The sequence below is a fragment of the Mixophyes fleayi genome, chromosome 1 (assembly GCF_038048845.1).
Source record: "Mixophyes fleayi isolate aMixFle1 chromosome 1, aMixFle1.hap1, whole genome shotgun sequence".
Classification (NCBI taxonomy): Eukaryota; Metazoa; Chordata; class Amphibia; order Anura; family Limnodynastidae; genus Mixophyes; species Mixophyes fleayi.
Genome location: NC_134402.1, coordinates 111,565,439 through 111,584,055, shown reverse-complemented (window position 1 = coordinate 111,584,055; position 18,617 = coordinate 111,565,439). Strand labels below are relative to the sequence as shown.

Sequence of the window (18,617 nt, the reverse complement as noted above, 5' to 3'; positions counted from 1 at the left end):
TTTTTATGCTATTTAACAACTTTTAAGGTATAGCTATGCATTAATTTACTAGCTGTATACTTATTATTATCTTTTATTTATAAAGCGCTGAGATATTACACAGCAATGTACATTGAGAGGATCATAACATGACATGAAACAGAAGGTAAAGATGGACCTGCCCAAATGAGCTTACCATGTAAGAGGTGTGGGGAACATGTGATACTGAGGGTGGTGGAATAACAATTGTAGCTGCTGATAATGAAAGTGGTTGTGGCTATTGTAAGACAACAGCATTATTGACCACTAATAATAAAGCAGTTGACTAGCATTTCTGTGCAGCTATCGATGGTGTGGTACGGTTGGAAGGAGAAGAGACAGGAACTGTAGAAATCCTAAAACATTCAGCTGATGTCAGTCATAACAGTCCTTCATTATCATTATCATCATCATTTATTTATATAGCACCACTAATTCCGCAGTGCTGTACAGAGAACTCATTCACATCAGTCCCTGCCCCATCGGAGCTTACAGTCTAAATTCCCTAATATAGACACTTCATTATTTATCTTATTTGAACCTGCGTCCTCTCCTGGTTCTAGAAAAGGTTTTCGTTTTCTTGCTTGCACAGGTACTGTGGTAATTATCCACCAGTCTTGAGCAGCTTCTTGCTTGCACAGGTACTGTGGTAATTATCCACCAGTCTTGAGCAGCTTCTTGCTTGCACAGGTACTGTGGTAATTATCCACCAGTCTTGAGCAGCTTCTTGCTTGCACAGGTACTGTGGTAATTATCCACCTGTCTTGAGCAGCTTCTTGCTTGCACAGGTACTGTGGTAATTATCCACCAGTCTTGAGCAGCTTCTTGCCTGCACAGGTACTGTGGTAATTATCCACCAGTCTTGAGCAGCTTCTTGCCTGCACAGGTACTGTGGTAATTATCCACCAGTCTTGAGCAGCTTCTTGCTTGCACAGGTACTGTGGTAATTATCCACCTGTCTTGAGCAGCTTCTTGCTTGCACAGGTACTGTGGTAATTATCCACCAGTCTTGAGCAGCTTCTTGCTTGCACAGGTACTGTGGTAATTATCCACCAGTCTTGAGCAGCTTCTTGCTTGCACAGGTACTGTGGTAATTATCCACCAGTCTTGAGCAGCTTTTTGCTTGCACAGGTACTTTGGTAATTATCCACCAGTCTTGAGCAGCTTCTTGCTTGCACAGGTACTGTGGTAATTATCCAGCTGTCTTGAGCAGCTTCTTGCCTGCACAGGTACTGTGATAATTATCCACCAGTCTTTAGCAGCTGTATGCCTGGTGTTTTTCTTTACATATCATTCTCGCTACTGGAAAGAGCCAGCACAGTTGTTTCCCATGCTCCCCAGCTACTGTCACCAGAGGCACAGAGGAGCTCACCAAATAAGGGTCAGGGATGGCAGCAGCACAGCAATGACAGTGGAACTCACTGGGTCCACAAGCTGGGATAGTATTCAGTAGATCTTCTAGACAACCTTCTCCATGCTATGATTATGCACCTCACTACGACCATGTAATTTCCCACTGCCTTGACAAATCTGTAACCGTTTTATATTTGTCTGAAGATGATTATGTGGGAGGTCGGCACAGAGCTGATCTAATATACACCAATAATAATGATAAGTGTTTGGTCAGAGAGTGGAGGGAAAAAACTAAACCACAGTAATTTTGTTTTAATTTGTCTTTGTTAAGTGTGTACTGATGGTACATTTGTATGCCTTGCAGAACGGAAATCAATTATTTCAGCCAGGAAACAAATTACAATAAAATAAATGTCTGTTTATCTATACTATAATTTCCTCTTAGACAACCTTTCTATGTACAAAACTGTTGATCTGATTTCCAATGACAGATTGTGAACACCTAAGAAATTACCCAGTTATATATGTCCTTATGTACATCCAAATCAACCTGAAAAATACTGTATGAAGATCATCACAGTCTGTACTTAGAGGGGGTTTCCTGTTGATAAGATGGTCAAGATAGATTTATGTAAAGGAGGTTAATATTAATGTGGGTTTTTACATTAATGTACAGCTTTATGTCTCATTATGTTATTATTTTTTATGTAACATACATTATTACACTTATATACATTATGCATTTCTAATTCTATCATTATTGCGGCAAGTGTTGTTTTTGTTAGTTCGTTTCAAAATTAAGCCTTTGGAAACCCTCCGTTAGAAATCCTGAAATTGCCCCTGTAGGCAAGATTCAAAGAAACCACAATACAACTCTGATCATGATATTGCATGGAAAGCTTATTTGAGCTGTCACCTACCTCATTAGCACTAGCAAGCAGTTTCTTCAATCCCCAGCTATCAGAAGCCCAGCGGTCAGCCACCTCCTTCAGAGAGCAGACGATGAAGTTGTCAAAGTAAATATCAGAAGTCATTGACCACAGCTCCAGGCCAACAGCACTGAAAGGAGTCATTTTAAATGGATTAAGGTCCTCAAAATAATGTGGATTTGGGATTTTACGTGGCTTCCAAATTCCCTGTAGAAAATTAGATCACTGTCAGAAGTAATGAGCAATTTCTTTCCCCTCAGATATGGTATAGTATGTTCTCTATTATTCTGTTACCAAATTAACTAATGTCATCACATATCAAAAACGTTAAAATAACAAAATACCTTGAAGAGCTCAGAAACCACATGGGGATACTGTGTGGGTTAATAGAGAGGAACATTACCTGATAGTTGGGATTCTCAATCAAAGGAGGTTTCCACTTTCCTTTGTAATTTGGATTGTCAATGAGGGGTGGTTTCCAGTCTCCACATCCAGGAGCAGTCTTACACTTCGGGTTGGGAACCAGAGGAGCCTCCCACTCACTATCCATGTCATCATTCCTACCAACAGCAACAGTTTTACTTATAACATTGTACTGCCAGGATTCAGTACATATACTTATATTGAACACTCTGCACCACACCAGATCTGCAGCATCGATCATGCACTGTAAAGAGAATGGCTTTACAGAACTATATATATAATAATCAAATAATGGTACTGGCTGAGGGATCCATCCCCACCATTTTCTGCATTTAGTGGGATCTCGGCACCCACGTGTAGCCATAACGAGAGGTCCAACATACAACAGCTCTAAGGCTTTCAATTACAGCTGCTGTCAGATTTTACCTGTTACAGAGAAATACAGGCTGTGCTGAAAGTGATTGTTACATATCCTGACTATATGTAAGTTCCAAGTATCTTCTAAATACAGCAAATGATGGGAGTCCCAAAGGAGAGTGCTATTATTAGGAAGGCAGGAGATTTAAATAAAGTGGAAGACATTATTTAAATTATATTTCAACATGATGAAATAAGAATGCTTATGTCTCTTTTAAACAATGTAGATCAAAACAAGCAAATAACAAAATAAACAATACAGAAGTGAAACATAATTTCTCACCAGTCACTTGGCTTTTGTGCATCTGGATCAGGTATTAACTGAGGCTCTTCATCCAGCCAGCCCTCTGGTTTCACAGCATTTATATCTTCTATTTTAATAGATCCACCTTCATCCCTAAACATACATTTCAAAATTTATGTTTAACAGACCATAATGAAAAAAAATATTTAAAATGCCCATCTAAGATAAGGATTCTACAAAATACTGGAGAATTCAGGATCCAGTCAGTCAGGTCTAGGACCCAGCAGTAACTTTTCACCTTGGCAAAACCATGTTGCACTGAAGGGGGAGGTAAATTTAAAATGTGGGGACAGATTTATAGTTGAGATAGAGCATGTCCTAGATCAGTTTTACATTTCATTGCAAAAAAAAAACTATCAGGTATTTGTGTGCTACATGAAAAATCAGCCAGTATTTAACTTATGTGCAAACTAACAAACAAATATGCACCCCTTGTATTGTAACATGGTTTGTCCATGAGCAAATTGACTCCTTTTTCTTTGCTTTACTTTCCTTTATGAAACAGGCCCATCATTTTTTTCTTACATTATATATCTGTGCACATTCAATCATTTTCTCTATGAAAATGAGCTTAGACTGTAAAAGTCATCTCATCTAAAGGACCTCTTGCAGCTTATTTAAATATTGTTCTCTGAGGGGCAAATCTAAATAAAATTATTTGTACAATACTATGGTGAATACTAAACATTGTGGGCCAGATTCATCAAGGAACACACACTGAGCGCAACATGCATTTGTTTAAAACCACATGTAAAGTAACAGATCTGACGATTCATGCGCTGATGAATTTGGGTGCAGGTCTGCTGTGCTCTACTACACAAGACACTGCAGGATATGTCTAATGTCTTTGTGGAATTTACATTTACATTGGCAAAAGAATGCACCGGAAAAAAAACTATTAAATTAATGTTACCGGTATTAACGACAAAACAGTTAAAAACAAAATGAAATATTTTTTTTTCATACATTTTTTTGCCATGAAATACATTTATTAGGATGATCTTGATATGTTTCCTGAATATACAATACATTTTTACAGTTGCTAATGATTGCAAACACATGTTATAGCATGCATAAAAGAATACATCACTAGTACTCAGGAGTTAGACTTGCCTTGAAACTGGAGCAAGAGATATGGCAGAAAAACAAGTACCTTTTGAGATTCCCAAAGCTTGAATCGGACCTGGCTGAGTGTGCCTACGAGTTTGGCACACCCCTACTGTACATTGACTACAGGTGAACGCCCCTTCCCCTGCCCATTTACTCCCAGAAATCTTAGTCTGTAGTAAGTGTCTGTTGCGTATGAAGATGTTGTGAACGTTGCTGCGTTTAGTTGCATATGGCCCGTCTCTGGGGATGTGCAGTGATTTTGCATGCAATACGAACAAAATCGGTACTTGCGTGCCTTGATGAATCAGACCCTGTAAGAATAATATTAATCTATGCCTGTGAGAAGCTTAATTAAAGGTCACTACACTATATATTGTTTACTTCTCTCTTGTGCCAGGGGCGCAGATCATTATTAATACATTATGATGTTCGCAAATCAACAGTCTTGCAATTGTGTGCATAATCAGGCTCTGATATCCCATATGCCATATAGAACACCCTAATCTACTCAAGTAATGCCAGGTCTGACCATCATCTCAAGCAAATAATTGCTTTTCCTGCAATCTATGTCATCTTCCCATGCTAATTCAGGTGCAAATCCATGAAAACAGGCACAGGGAAAAATAGGCACATGGTATAACAAAACAGAAACGACTCCTGTAAATCCCCATTATTTTTCCCTTGTATAGCTGTAATCGTGTGTTAGATACACTTTCAAGTAGTGTGTACTAAAATGTTATCTTACATATATAGTTTTCTTTTCTTGCCGACAACTGTGCAGCTCCCACCACATCACCATCCAAACAATTAATAGCAGATCACACAAGGCACCATACTCAGACTCTGTCTTTACATTGCTCAATTTTAATGTTCTGAGAGCGCAACCATGCATTTGAGATTTGTAAAGTGAGCCCTTTCTTACCAGTCTTCGGGTTCAATAGCATTAGGATCAGGAATTTTGGCCCGTTCATCCCACTCTTTAGGTTTTTTCTCTTTTGGATCATTTATTTCTTTTGGTGGATTCAGTGGTGGAATGACATCTTCCAGAAGGCTTCCCTGGCCAACAACTGTTTGATCGATTAACATTTCATAGGTGTTGTCTGACTTCAAAACTGGTTGGCATAAGAAAATAGATTAGTTGTTAGCTATTTCCATAAACCTTCAGCCTAGCAACACATTTATCGACCAGTGTATTATAAAAGAAAACCTGTTTTCTTAAATATTTTTTGGTGTTCTCTTGTTATTGTATTCATAAAAAATGATGTCATAATTTGGCAGATATGTCTCACAGAATATAGTGTATTTTTGTGCATATGTTCAGTTGCAAGATGCGCTCAAGTTCAGAAACAGTAGCATTTGCGCCAGGCATATAGCAGGAATAACATGTATGTACACTTACACACTACATTAGCATAGAGATGTACTAGTAGTAAATGCGAAAATTGTATTACCATATTTGTACACAATATAAAAATGTAAAGGGAAAATTGTGTCTTGACAGTGTCATTAATTAATCCAGAAGTTGCATTTTCAATATAAAATGTAATTAAATACAAACTGCAAATACTAATTAAATTCAATACAAACATCTGTTGTTTTGCCCATTAAATATAATTTGGAATATTGTTTCCTACAGTAGTTCAAAGAAAAATATAACTTAAGTAACATGAAAACATGGGCACAACTTTATATAACATAGCCAAAGTAAGTAAGCTGAATAGGTCAATAGGAAATTAATCTGAAGAGGCTACATTAGTGATGGGCAACTTGATGGTCAACCTTCACTCCCTCCTCCTCCTATGGGTATGCCATGTGACCTCCCAGCACTGGACAATAGAGGGCATGTGACACGGAGGTAGGTTGTCCCCATTTTTTGCTTATTAAACAAAGAATAAGATAAGTAGCAGTCGGCTGGGGAGGCACAGGTGAAAGCTCAATGGACACGCTTGTTGCCCACCTCTATGCTAGACAGTACTGCTGACAGTTATCAGCATCATTGCATATTTTTGCACCAGCTCTCCAGCCCCCCAAAAGATATGCCTAGTAAAACGAGATAAAAGATGACAATACGCAACTTAATTATATTATTTTGTACTTTCTTGGTAATAAACCTTACAAAATGTACAGTACTATATATGATTTAATTAGACACTTCTCTTCCCTTGCATTAGACTGATTAGTGACAGTATCTTATTGGTTGGTATTGGTTATAGTGCATTCCGCCTATTTTTAGAATGCTATTAAATAAACTTTGACTAATAAATATGTACTACTACAAAAGAATATAACTGTGGAATTCCTTTCTGTTGCCTTGTTAGCTGGTTTAGCATTCTCAGAAAAACATACTCAAAGTGTAAAGATGCGTCTTCTTGTCAGTGAAATATTTCTTTAAATCCACCTCTGGTCGTTTTGCGTGTTTCTCATCGTAATCTCCAATCATAGGGTTTTTATGCCTGAAGATAAAATGCAGTTTATAATCTTCTCCACACTTGTCTGGACCAAACATGATTGTATACGGTGTTCTATCGTGGAATTCCTCCTGTGCAATGCAAATAAGTTAGAATTAATTTATTGACCCAAAACTAAACATCATCATCATTAATTTATATAGCGCCAGTAATTCCACAGCGTTGTATCAAGAATATTTGTCACTCACGTCAGTTCCTACCCCACTGGAGCTTACATTCTGTACTTGATCTTAGCCAAAAGGCTTCTCGGCCTTTTGGCTAATATCAAGTGCAGTTGTGGCAGAGCTGCACTTGGTCCTCTGGCCAGGGGCCGGGTAGGCAGCTTTGAAAGCCTGGGACAATTGTGCTTCCGGAGTGGCGACCCGGGGGTGTCATCAATCACGGGTCAGGAGACCTTAACACAGATATCACATGATTATGTTGGCACCCATGCACTTTTGACCACTTTCTTTAAAGCACCGCTACATTCTTTGCACAGGCCTTATGGCTGGGCAAGAAAATTTTTAGAACCAGACCAGCCAATAGGCTGGGGCCGTATCCACTCAGCACTATTTATTTTTTCTCCACTTTTGTCACTTTCATGTTTCCATATTTCTGGATTTTAGGGTGTGGGTAGGCCCCTTTGGGCTCCGTCCCCGAAAGATCTAGAGGGGGCTGTGTGGTCCAGAGGTTCCGGCCCCCTTGAAACCACTGTAGGTCCTCCCTTCCGGGTGCTGGACTAGTTATCGAGCCCTGGGTGAAACTTTGGTGCATCCCGGAAGAAAAAGGAGCCCCCCTAGCCATACGGTGTGCAGTGTGACAAACCACATTTTTGTGGCCCAGATTTTGACTTATGTCTAATTCTGAATGAAGTCGAAAATTACTGACTTATTGATAGCTTATCTTTACGAGGGGAAGTCAGAAGTTCAGTGGTCATCCTCATTTGATTACTTCAAGGGGTTGTACACTGAATTTCACTGGATTCATTGGGGGACACTGGAATCTTGAGGTATAGAGGCTCAACCTGGAGTTTGGGCAATTTAAATTTTCTTACACAAATTCTGATACTCCTACCCTTCATCTATGTCTCCAAGCCTGCTGGGTAGTCAGTTATTTTCTAACCAAACTCCACAGGACAGAACAGAGAGTAACTGAAGCAGAGGGAGGAGAAAACACAACATTATCTGGCAACAACTGACATAAAACTTTAAAAAAAAGCATGAAGGGCAGGCGTCCAATGATCCCCAATGGATTCAAAGAAAAGGATTTAACGTAAGTATGAACATTCCATTTTCTCTTTCATCCACTTGGGGACACTGGAAGCTTGGGTCTCCCTAAAGCTGACCCTAGGGGTTGGTGAAATCAGAAGCTACGGACTGCAACACTTGCCGTACACAACTTGCATTTTTGGATGGCTGGGAAGCTCATCAAATTCAAGAGTCCTATAAATATGTCTTCAGAACCCTGACAATGTCCAATAAGTGAAGAGTTCTCTCCTCTTCCGGAGACTGACCTCTGTTTAAAGTTGGAAACACAATACCTTGATTTAAGTGGAACTTGGAGACTACGTTAGGCTGAAAGGGGGGTGTTTTGTACGAAGAACAGACCAATCTTTATGAAAAATGAGAGACCAGCAAGTCAGAGCCCCCCAACACTGAAACTCTTCTCGCTGTAGGGATAGCCAAAATAAAGGTTGACTTCCATGAAAGAAACTTCAACTGCACCAAATCCAGGGGTTCGAAAAGAGGATGCTGTAAGGCTGTTAAGAGTAGGTTAAAATCCCAATATACTATTGGAGGAAAGTAGGTAGTTCCAAATGCTTTACTCTCTTAACCAGAGAGGAATGAGCACAAAATTCTCTGACAACAATTAAATTCAAACTTAAAATAATGAGCATTAGAGCATAAAGGGTGGGCGAATGTCCCCCCCGTGACGAAACAAGTGACCATCCTGTTTTTCACATAATGTGGATTATAGTACTTTTTATAGCCCTTGCTTTTGTTCCCCAGCTCAACAGACTACAACTGCATTGTCCAATTACATGTGGAAAAGGGCACATTGCAGCTCATTCTAAATATATTGTTTATTGTATATTGATGATGAGGTTGTTATTCATTGTACTTAAAGTGAAGCCAGGGGGCTATGGGTAGGGATCAGGTTGCAAGATGCTGGAGTGGGAAAACTTATTAGTGTCCATTGTTCTCACCAGAATAGTCCAGACAGGCCATCTAGCAGGGAAGGTTCTGTAGAAGGACAGCTCATCTTCACTCCCCTCTCCAACCCCCCCTAGTCCAGCACTGACCAATGGTTAAGAAGAATAGACCTTGGGGTCTGCCCAGGGAGGGGAAAAGACTGTGGAAATTAGACCCTAGATATAAGGAGCCACTCCAGGGAGGAGGGGGTGTTCATTCTGGGATTTCATTCATGGAAGGTGCAAGAAGGTGCAAGTCTACATATGCAGCTGAGGGAGATCCATGGGCCGTCAAGTCTGAACAGCCAGATGACTGTAGCTTTTTAAGCTAGTGGGGTAAGGGACAGATGATGTGGTAAACTTGCCTGGCATTTATTTACTGTGTGTGTACATAATATTCTAGTGTTGTTTTTATTACAATAAATGTATTGTTTTACTTTCTAACTGCATTTGACTGAGTGACTATACGAATCCTAGAACGTACTGGGTAGACTTCCCTGGCATAGTGAGGCACCCGTGGGTGGCCAGCCAGCGTGAAGTGTGTAGAATTGGGCCAGAAACCCTGGTATCTTCACACCCCCAATGGACCAGAGAAAAGAATTTAACATAAGTATGAACATTCCGTTTTCTCTATCATCTTCCTCGGGAAACTGGAATCTTGGGAACGTCCTCAAGCTGCCCCTAGAGGTGGGTGCAATCAGACATTACAGACTGCAACATTTTCCATTTACAACTTGCATCTTTGGATAGCTGGGAAGATCATCAATTGTGGGAAATTCAAGATGCAAACACAGGTCTTCAGAGCCCTGAAAACTTCCAATAAGTGAAGAGATCCCTCCTCTTCCAATGACCGATCACTGTTTAAAGTTGAAAACATAATACGTTGATTTAAATGGAACTTGGGAGACTGCCTTAGGCCGAAAGGGGGGGTTTTGTATGAAGAACCTGTCTATATGAAAAATTAGGGACCTGCAAGACAGAGCCCCCAACTCTGAATGAAACTCTTCTCGCTGTAGAGATAGTCAAATGAAGGGTTGACTTCCATGCAAGAAATTTCAACTCTACTAAATGCAGGAATTCAAATAGAGGATGTTGTAAGGCTGTTAAGACTAGGTTCAATTCCCAATGTACTATTGGAGGAATGCATGGTGGTTGCATATGCATCACTCCCAGGAATAAAGTCTGCATTTCGTGTAAAAGTGCCAGCCTTTTCTGAAAGAAGATAGAGAGCTGATATCTGAACTTTAAGTCTCAATTCACTGTCCAAACCCTTGTGCAAAAAAGAAAGTAAAGAGGCCAACTGATAATAAGTGGTAGGAAATCCCTTCTATTCACACCAGGAAATATAAATCTTCCAGACCCTATGATAATTCTTAGTCAAAACCGGCTTTCTAGCCTTGTGCAGAGTCCTTACCACACTGTCATAAAGCCCTTTGCTTTAAGAATCATGGCTTCAACATCCAGACACTCGTGGCAAGGAACTTCTTCCCTGATGGTTGCTGTATGCCACCACCCTGGCATTGTCTGACTGATTTTTTTATGGCCCTTCCTCTGACTAGAATGTTTAACACTACTCTCAATTGTAGCATATTTATTGTTTGTTTTCACTCCTTCGGTGTCCAAAGGCCCTGAAAACGAAGGTTGGGTCTCTTGTCTCAATTGTCCAATTCCAAATGGTGAAGGAGCAACTCCTGCTGAGGCTGTTAACCCTCAGCCACTAGAGGAGCGACTTATGAACATTTAGAGGCAATCTGATGAACTGGCTAGTCAAGTGATGGTGTGACTTGTTTCATTTCGATATTAGCTCAATCTGGAAGACCCTTAAATGGAACTGTGCAAATTTCACTGCCTCAAAGGCAGAATTCACATTCCCAAAGACTATCATGCATAACAGAACATTTGTCTGAGAGTGATTGAGTCTCTACTAGTCCATGCAATTAAAGTATCATGTCGTCTGGCAAGTACACCTTCTACTGTCAGGTGTTGAACAGCGACCCACTGAGCAGGTATTAGGTTGCATTTTTGGTAGTTGATGATCCACCCATGGGATTCTAAAGTCTGGTCCATGTCTCGCATAGGGGGATGAAGCCAGGTTGGGGACCTCACCTTAATCAATAGATCTTCCATTTAAAGAAGGACAGTTAACTCCATGGATATCAGAAGAGCAGTCATAACCGTCATGATCATGAGCATGAACACTTGAAAATTAAAAATGGTAGGCCTCAATTGAGAATCTGAGAAGGCATTGGTGGAATGCACTAATTAGAAAGTACGCATCCCTGATTTTTATGGAGACCATGAACTCATTCTTTTCAAATCTGTCTATTACACACCTCAAGGACACTTGAATCTGTCCAACCAGAGTTGGGAGTTTAGGGATTTTAGGTTCAAAATGGACCATAAGGATGCATCTGTTTTTGGACCAAGAAGACATGAATAAAACTAAATTCCCTTCTGCTCTTCCGGACTGAAATGACTACCCTTGAGGAGATTAAAGACTGAATAGTCCCACAGGGTTAATCGTCTTGTTTTGTCTCTGGGAAGCCCAGTGGTAAAAAAATGTCTCATTCAGGCATATCAAGTGGAATCGAACCACCGTTCCCAGAAAAGGAGTAGACAGGCTCCCACCAGAAGTGCTCCAGTGTGAGACTGGAGCATACCAACTGTTTTCTGAGGGTTTGGAAGCTGGTCACTTAGCTGACCAAGCCTGTTTCCCTGTTTGTTGTCCTCCCCAAGGAACAGATATTGTGACCCCCTGCTTTTCCTGCAGAATGATATGACCAAAACATAAGACCCCCACGTCTGGCAGCATTAACGGGAAGAAAAAGACTACCCCCCCCCCCCCCCTTCTCCCTGTGGCCTGGCTTATAATTTTACTCAGTTCTGCACCGAACAAGACATTTCCTGAGAAACAGGGATTCTAGAGTCCCCTTAGACTTAGGCCTATACGTTTAATGCACTAAGGCTGACAACCTAGCCGCAATGAGTCCAGGATTAAGAGCCAAATCCCAAGACTAAGAATTCCGACCTGGCCTTACTTAACTCAAAGCCCTCCAAAAGTTTCTCTGACCATCTCTCCACCACCTTGTTAACCCAAGACAAAACTAAGATGGGTCTAAGTGAGGCCCCAGCTGCAACATATGCAGACTAAAGGATGGCTTCAATATTTCAATCTATGCTATCCCTGTTGCAGCATTTGAAATTGTGGTGGTTTTTGCAAGTTCGCTATGGGAGCATCCACCTTGGCTAGGGATTCCCTTTTTATCATATCCTTACTGGGGAGAGGATAAAAAGTCTGCAACCTGTGTGAGATGTGGAACCTCCGATCATGTTTGGTCCATGCTTTGCATAATAAATCTTGAAGGCTAGTATTTAGTAACAGTAGAAATAACATTATAATCAGGTTAAGTAATCATATAATAATGGGAAAGTACATCTAGACAGTACCCATCTTTGCATTGCTTTCCATAGCAAATTGTCACTGGAAATATTTTTTAAGCGCTGATAAATATTACCGTATATACTCGAGTATAAGTCGACCCGAATATAAGCCGAGGCGCCTAATTTTACTACATAAAACTGGGAAAAGTTATTGACTCGAGTATAAGCCTAGGGTGGAAAAGAGCGCTAATTTAAAAACCTAAATAAAAATGATAGGTTGAATCTATGAAATCATTTTTAGCTAAACCATAAATAACAGTAGATGACAAGGAACATTCATAAATGATTATAAAATCATTGGCATTGGGTAGGGATATAAATGTATGAACATGGTGGCTGTACTGTATTGGGGAGAGAGAGAGAGATTTTCACACTTACCCGGCAGTGGAACGCATAGGAAGTTCGGCATTTGGAACGCAAGTTTGCGTTCCAAATGCCGAACTTCCTGTGTTGGAACGCATATGCAGAAGTTGAAGCCGAGGGACTGGACACCAGGTAAGTTCACCCGTGTATAAGCCGAGTGCCCTTTTTCAGCATACAAAAGTATGCTGAAAAACTCGGCTTATATACGGTATATTGATATTTTATGTATGTAAATGCTCCTGCTTTAACCTCTGTATTTGAAATATATAATAACATATAAATGAAAAATTCTGATCAACTCACACACCAGATTTAAACTGCTTGAATGAGACAAAAGTTTGATATACGCGCCCCCACAATCAATGCCATCCTGAAAATTCACCTCATACCTGGATGAAAATGAAGAAAAAATCAGTTATGTGTTAAAAGCAGGTGAAAACAGCATTTATGATGCATCCTAATTTATTTTGCCAAAACAAAGAATATATAATAAATTACTTGAAAAAATGTATTTGTTTATTACATAGCCCCTTCCACAACCTTGCAGTTGAAAGAAGGTTCACATTCTTAGAACCTCTACTATTCTTGAGAATTTGTATTTCTTTGATTTCCTAATACCCAATACCTGGTGTAATTGTGTAGAAAAAACACATTTTTTTTTTAGACAGATATGACTTTCACCATTTAATAAATAGACTCCTAGGGGCATATTCAATTCTCGGGGGAAACGCCAAAAATCGCGCGGTCCGCGCACGATTATCGTCAAGGTAATCGTGCGCGGAAAAAACTTTAATACGGTAATTTTCTCGCTGCATTTCAGCTCGCAGCTCCCTGAGCCACGAGCTGAAATCCAGCTAACTATTACCGTATTAACTGTACTAGTTTCTCCGCGGTGCGGAAAACTAACAATTGAATATGACCCCTAGATCCAACAAAGTGTTTCTTTGTTAGTCTGTTGGACTTTCACTTATTGAGTTGGAAAATGCATAGTGGAATATATGTTTGTTTTATTTACACAGGTTTATAATGTGGGACTTTGGAGAAGGTAAAGATGCAGTGAACCAGTATGAGCAGTGCATGCAGCCGGGGACAGCAGTTATAACTTTATAATCACCATGCGAGAGGGAGACTGGAGGACAATGCTATAACAATGGGTTGGTGAGCCTGTACTAGAGGGCTTTTTTCATGGACTGGTTAAAATGTCAGTGGTTGCATCTATGTATCTATTGTTTTGCAGTAATTGTCCTCCTCTTTCATATGCAAGATAGTCTATTGGTGATTTTGCTTGCACTGCTATCAATGGGTAGAATGCAAATAATTACCATAGACAACAGAGATTATGTCCACCTATGATGTTAAAAGATAATAATGTCACACGGAATATAATAACACTTACTGGATGATTAGAGGTTTGCTTTCAAAAATGAAAGGCTCTGTAAGCTTTGCTGAAATGGCATGATGCCTCGCCGCAGACTTCAGCACAAGACCCAAGTCTCCTGGTAACTTGTTTTCTTTCAGTTCTTCTAATTTCCATTGGCCTAAAATAAGAATAATGTGTATAAGGAATTTACTAAAACCATTATATATTGTTCATAAAAGGAGCTGTGATAAATTACTTGCAATGGGAAATGTAAGAGATAAATCTTGTTTTAGATGTATATAACAGGTTTGATGTTTGTGTGTCTGTGTTGCATATGCCGTTTGTCAGTTACACCAGGGGGCATGTTCAATTAGCAGTGGACTGCCTCCGGAAAGGTCGTAAAGGCCCTCTGCAGCGATGTAGCCTTGCAGATTTCTATTCGCTCCTCATAGAAATGCGAGGAGAAATCTGCGATGTTGAGGTACTGTCAGGGGCGAATCTAGAATTTTATTTTACGGGGGTTGTCACGAGCACGCTCCCAGCTGCTGTGACTTTGGGTTGTTCGCTGTATGAGGTCGCAGTCTCTCTCTACCTATCACACAGGTTATAGACCTACGGAATCGCCCCCAAACACAGCACTCTCACAGCCCCAGACACTTCAGGTTTGCCACCACCTATTGGATACGGGCAATAGGACCCCATTACACTGTCCCACACTGGCACGCAGGCTTCTAGCTATTCACAGACTAGCAAGATCCACACCAGCACACAAAGGGTTACCTCTTCACACCTCCAGACTGTTACACAAATGTAAATGCAAGCACACACAGCTTGTTAATCAAATGTATCAACAAATCATACACTGGCATTCTAAGGGTTAACTTGGTCAAGCAATCTCTTCTAATAGGCTAATGAATTTGTTTAGAGCAATAAGGACAGAAGTATTACATTTTCGATTTAATATACAAAAAGTACAATGCTTACAGAGAATAAAAAAAACAGTTAGATAAAGATTTGTCATACAAATAAAAAATGGCAAACAGTTAAAAAAACAAAAGGGATAACAGTACAGAGCATAACTTACTTATAATCTGTATTCCTGGGGGCTACGCAGAAAAGATGGACAGTCCTTCAATTAGATTGATTCCCCAAGAAGCTGACACTTGCCCCTTCCCAACACAGGTTTTTTAAGCAAAATGAAATGGGATGGTCTTCACAGGGGCAGTGTTTAATGCTAATAGCGGCAGGGATGTCCCAAAGGCCTGTTCAAAACTATTCCTAAGTGTTGACCTGTCTTAGCTTTTCACAGATATATCCCAGCGACAAAACTCCCCCTTCAATAAACCGGTCATAATCTCCTGTACATTTAAATACCAAATATGATGGAATTATGACAATGTGACATACCTTTTCCAAAGATATGTGATTTTAGCTGTTCACAGATACCACCCGTACCTGTCATTCACAACCCTGGTGTGATTTCTCCTCCTCAGTATGTAGTGGCACCCGGATTCACCAAAATATGAACTATGAAGGAATTTTCCTTTGGCAGCTCATATTTCTATAGGCTTTCACATGCTGCCTGCCAGGATCTCCAGCTGTGATCTGCCCCACAAAGTCTATTCAAGTGTCTAAGACTAACAGTAAGATATCTTTGAAGCTGGTAGAGGTGGCATGGTTATCTTCTCACACTGGGATGTGCAAGGCCATCAAATCATCACATTTACATCAGACTCTCTGTCTTTAAATTTTAGACATTAAACTTATCAAAGGATTCAGTTGATATAACCTATTTACACTGCAGTTAAGAATTATCCCTTATAAATAACTGCAAGCTCTCTATGTTCACGACAGGAGGCGATTTAGGGGGGGGAGGGGATTTAGTCCCGCCCCCTTTTTGACAGCTAAGGCTGCCTGCGGCTGCACACTCTGTGCAGGTCCGTTTGGCAGAGACAGACAGGGAGAGTGTGCCGGGTAGCACACTCCCCATGCCTGTCTCTGCCGAACGGACCTGCAAATAGTGTGCAGCCGCCGGCAGCAAGCCCCTGCTAGGGGGGGCTATCACCCCTCTGGATCTGCCACTGGGTACTGTAGTACCTGCAAATGTGCGTAGCTGCGATGTTCAAGGAATATGCCCCCAGGAATAACATTTTGATGTATTTAGGAGCTCTGTGCTATGTACAGAAATTGTTTTATAGTGTGTGTGGAAGAATGTTACCATTCCTGATATAGCTTCATTGAAGAGAGGTTGTGTGTATGTCAATTTGCTGGGGGTTTAAATTGGTGTACTGAGCTGTTTCCTTGGCATGTCTGGCATTAATAGTAGTAGTAGTAGTAGTAGTAATATAGAGATGATATCTCATACTTGCCTACTCTCACGGAATGTCCAAAAGACTCCTGAATTTCTGGTGGTGCTCCCAAACTCCCTTCCTGCCTACTTCCTAGTGGTACAGTTTTTTACATGGTAGTTTTTGTTGTCACTGCAGTACTTACTACAGAAAAATGTGTACGCTTACAGCTAGCTCATACGTATCTTAAAACATTATTTTGTTACATTAAAAATAGGTATTAAGAATTGCAATATGATAGAAGGATATACTATACAGTGTTTATATTGGGTACGGAACATGTCGATGCCTTTTATGATTACAGCAGTAAATAACGAAGGATATTATAGAACATTTACGGCTACTTATTAGTATATTTCCTCGTCTAGAGCAGCATCTGCATGACTCCTTCCACATTAGTTGTAAGCACTCAGCTATAAGTGCTTCCCTGCCCTTTTTTGGGCTATCTCCATGTCTGTGTATCCTCTCTGTTACCAAACTGAGCTATGAGTAAATAAATGTGAACAAACTGCCATTATTATTTTGTAGGTTTAGCACAAACTGAAATTAGCTTTATTCAGTGATTTGCAGAAAATACAAATATGAAACACACAACTGTCATACAGCTTTATGCAGATGTGCTAGGAAATCTGTGCATTTGTCTTTGTACTACCCAACCAGTTAACTCAACTTTAGTCACATTTAAACAACACTTCTGAGCATGGTAAAAATAGAGCGTGTTTCTTTTGGACGTGATGCTATGCAGCGTCCACTGGATGAATGGTGCAATCAACACGTTGCATATCACCTGTAGTTCAAAATAAACGTCATCCAGTTGTGTCTTTAAAATTATGATGTTTAATATTGACCTGAATCCATAATTAAACTATGAAAACTGATTTCAGATGCAACAGTTTATCTAGCATTAAACAGTACAAAACAAAACAGGAATAAAATGATGTATAAATGTGATTAAAATCAGAGAAACAAGTTGGACGCATGAACTACAAAACTAGACAGAGCTGATGTTTAGATGCTTGGATTGGCTATAAGATAGTCTACTTGCCTGGATATGGACGCATACAAGTTGTGGTGTGACTCCACTTTTGAAGAATGAATACAGGTGCTCTAATGCCAGTTAAACACACCAATAATATGGCTGTTTATAAAAGTAAAAGCATTGGGGCAAAGGGCATTGGCGCACCACAGCATTAGGCAAAACAGCTCACAAAAGGGAGCCTGTAATAGCATTGAAATTTAAAACAGTGCCCCTGTTGTGTAAAAAACAGGCTTCTGTTAATTTATCAATGACCTACTCAAAATCTCAGAAGAACCCGGATTTAATGCAACAATTTGTGGTAACATACAGTTAAGTTGTGTCACCATAAATAGCAATGGGGTATATAACCAAAGTGTCCCCACACCCTGCAATCTTAGAGTGATTCATATCTAGATATGTGAGTGTAGCACTGGCAGACGCAGACGTCTGCACATGCGCATTTGGGAACTGTAGTCGACCAGGATCTACAATCCCCGGTTTGCACTGAGCTGCTGCTGGAGGATTTAGTAAGAACTTGCGAAAGGGGGAGGAGCTAACAAAAAAAACAACTGGAAAAAAAACCCGTCAGTTGGAATTCTGAGAGGGCGAGGCCACGCCCGGATCCAGGCTGCAGCAGTGAGATAGGAGAAAGACAGAGACTGACAGGAGAGCCCTGTCAGCCTCTAATGAGATAGAAGCCCTGAGGAGAGTGCGCCGCCTGGGACAGGCATCTGGGGAGCTGGGCAGCCGCTGAGAACCCAGTGACCAAGTGGGACTGACAGGAATGAGGACCCTGTCAGCACTAACAGAAGAGAGAGTCTGTCAGATTTATCCAGTAAGACAACTGCAGGGTCCTGTGGGGGGAAAAAAGGCTGCAGGGTCCTATGAGAGATGC

General features: G+C 40.5%; 1 protein-coding gene across 2 annotated transcripts in view; it reads right to left on the bottom strand.

The window, feature by feature from the left end:
* Positions 1 to 18,617, bottom strand: part of CLGN (calmegin) — a 55,903-nt gene that overhangs the window by 12,489 nt on the left and 24,797 nt on the right. For both annotated transcript variants that reach the window (XM_075199537.1, XM_075199527.1), the window contains 7 exons: positions 14,393 to 14,534; positions 13,304 to 13,385; positions 6,901 to 7,093; positions 5,477 to 5,666; positions 3,424 to 3,537; positions 2,704 to 2,860; positions 2,292 to 2,507 (listed from right to left, as the gene is read on the bottom strand). In XM_075199537.1, the coding sequence (XP_075055638.1) occupies positions 2,292 to 2,507; positions 2,704 to 2,860; positions 3,424 to 3,537; positions 5,477 to 5,666; positions 6,901 to 7,093; positions 13,304 to 13,385; positions 14,393 to 14,534 (1,094 nt within the window). The remainder of the gene's footprint in view (positions 1 to 2,291; positions 2,508 to 2,703; positions 2,861 to 3,423; positions 3,538 to 5,476; positions 5,667 to 6,900; positions 7,094 to 13,303; positions 13,386 to 14,392; positions 14,535 to 18,617) is intronic.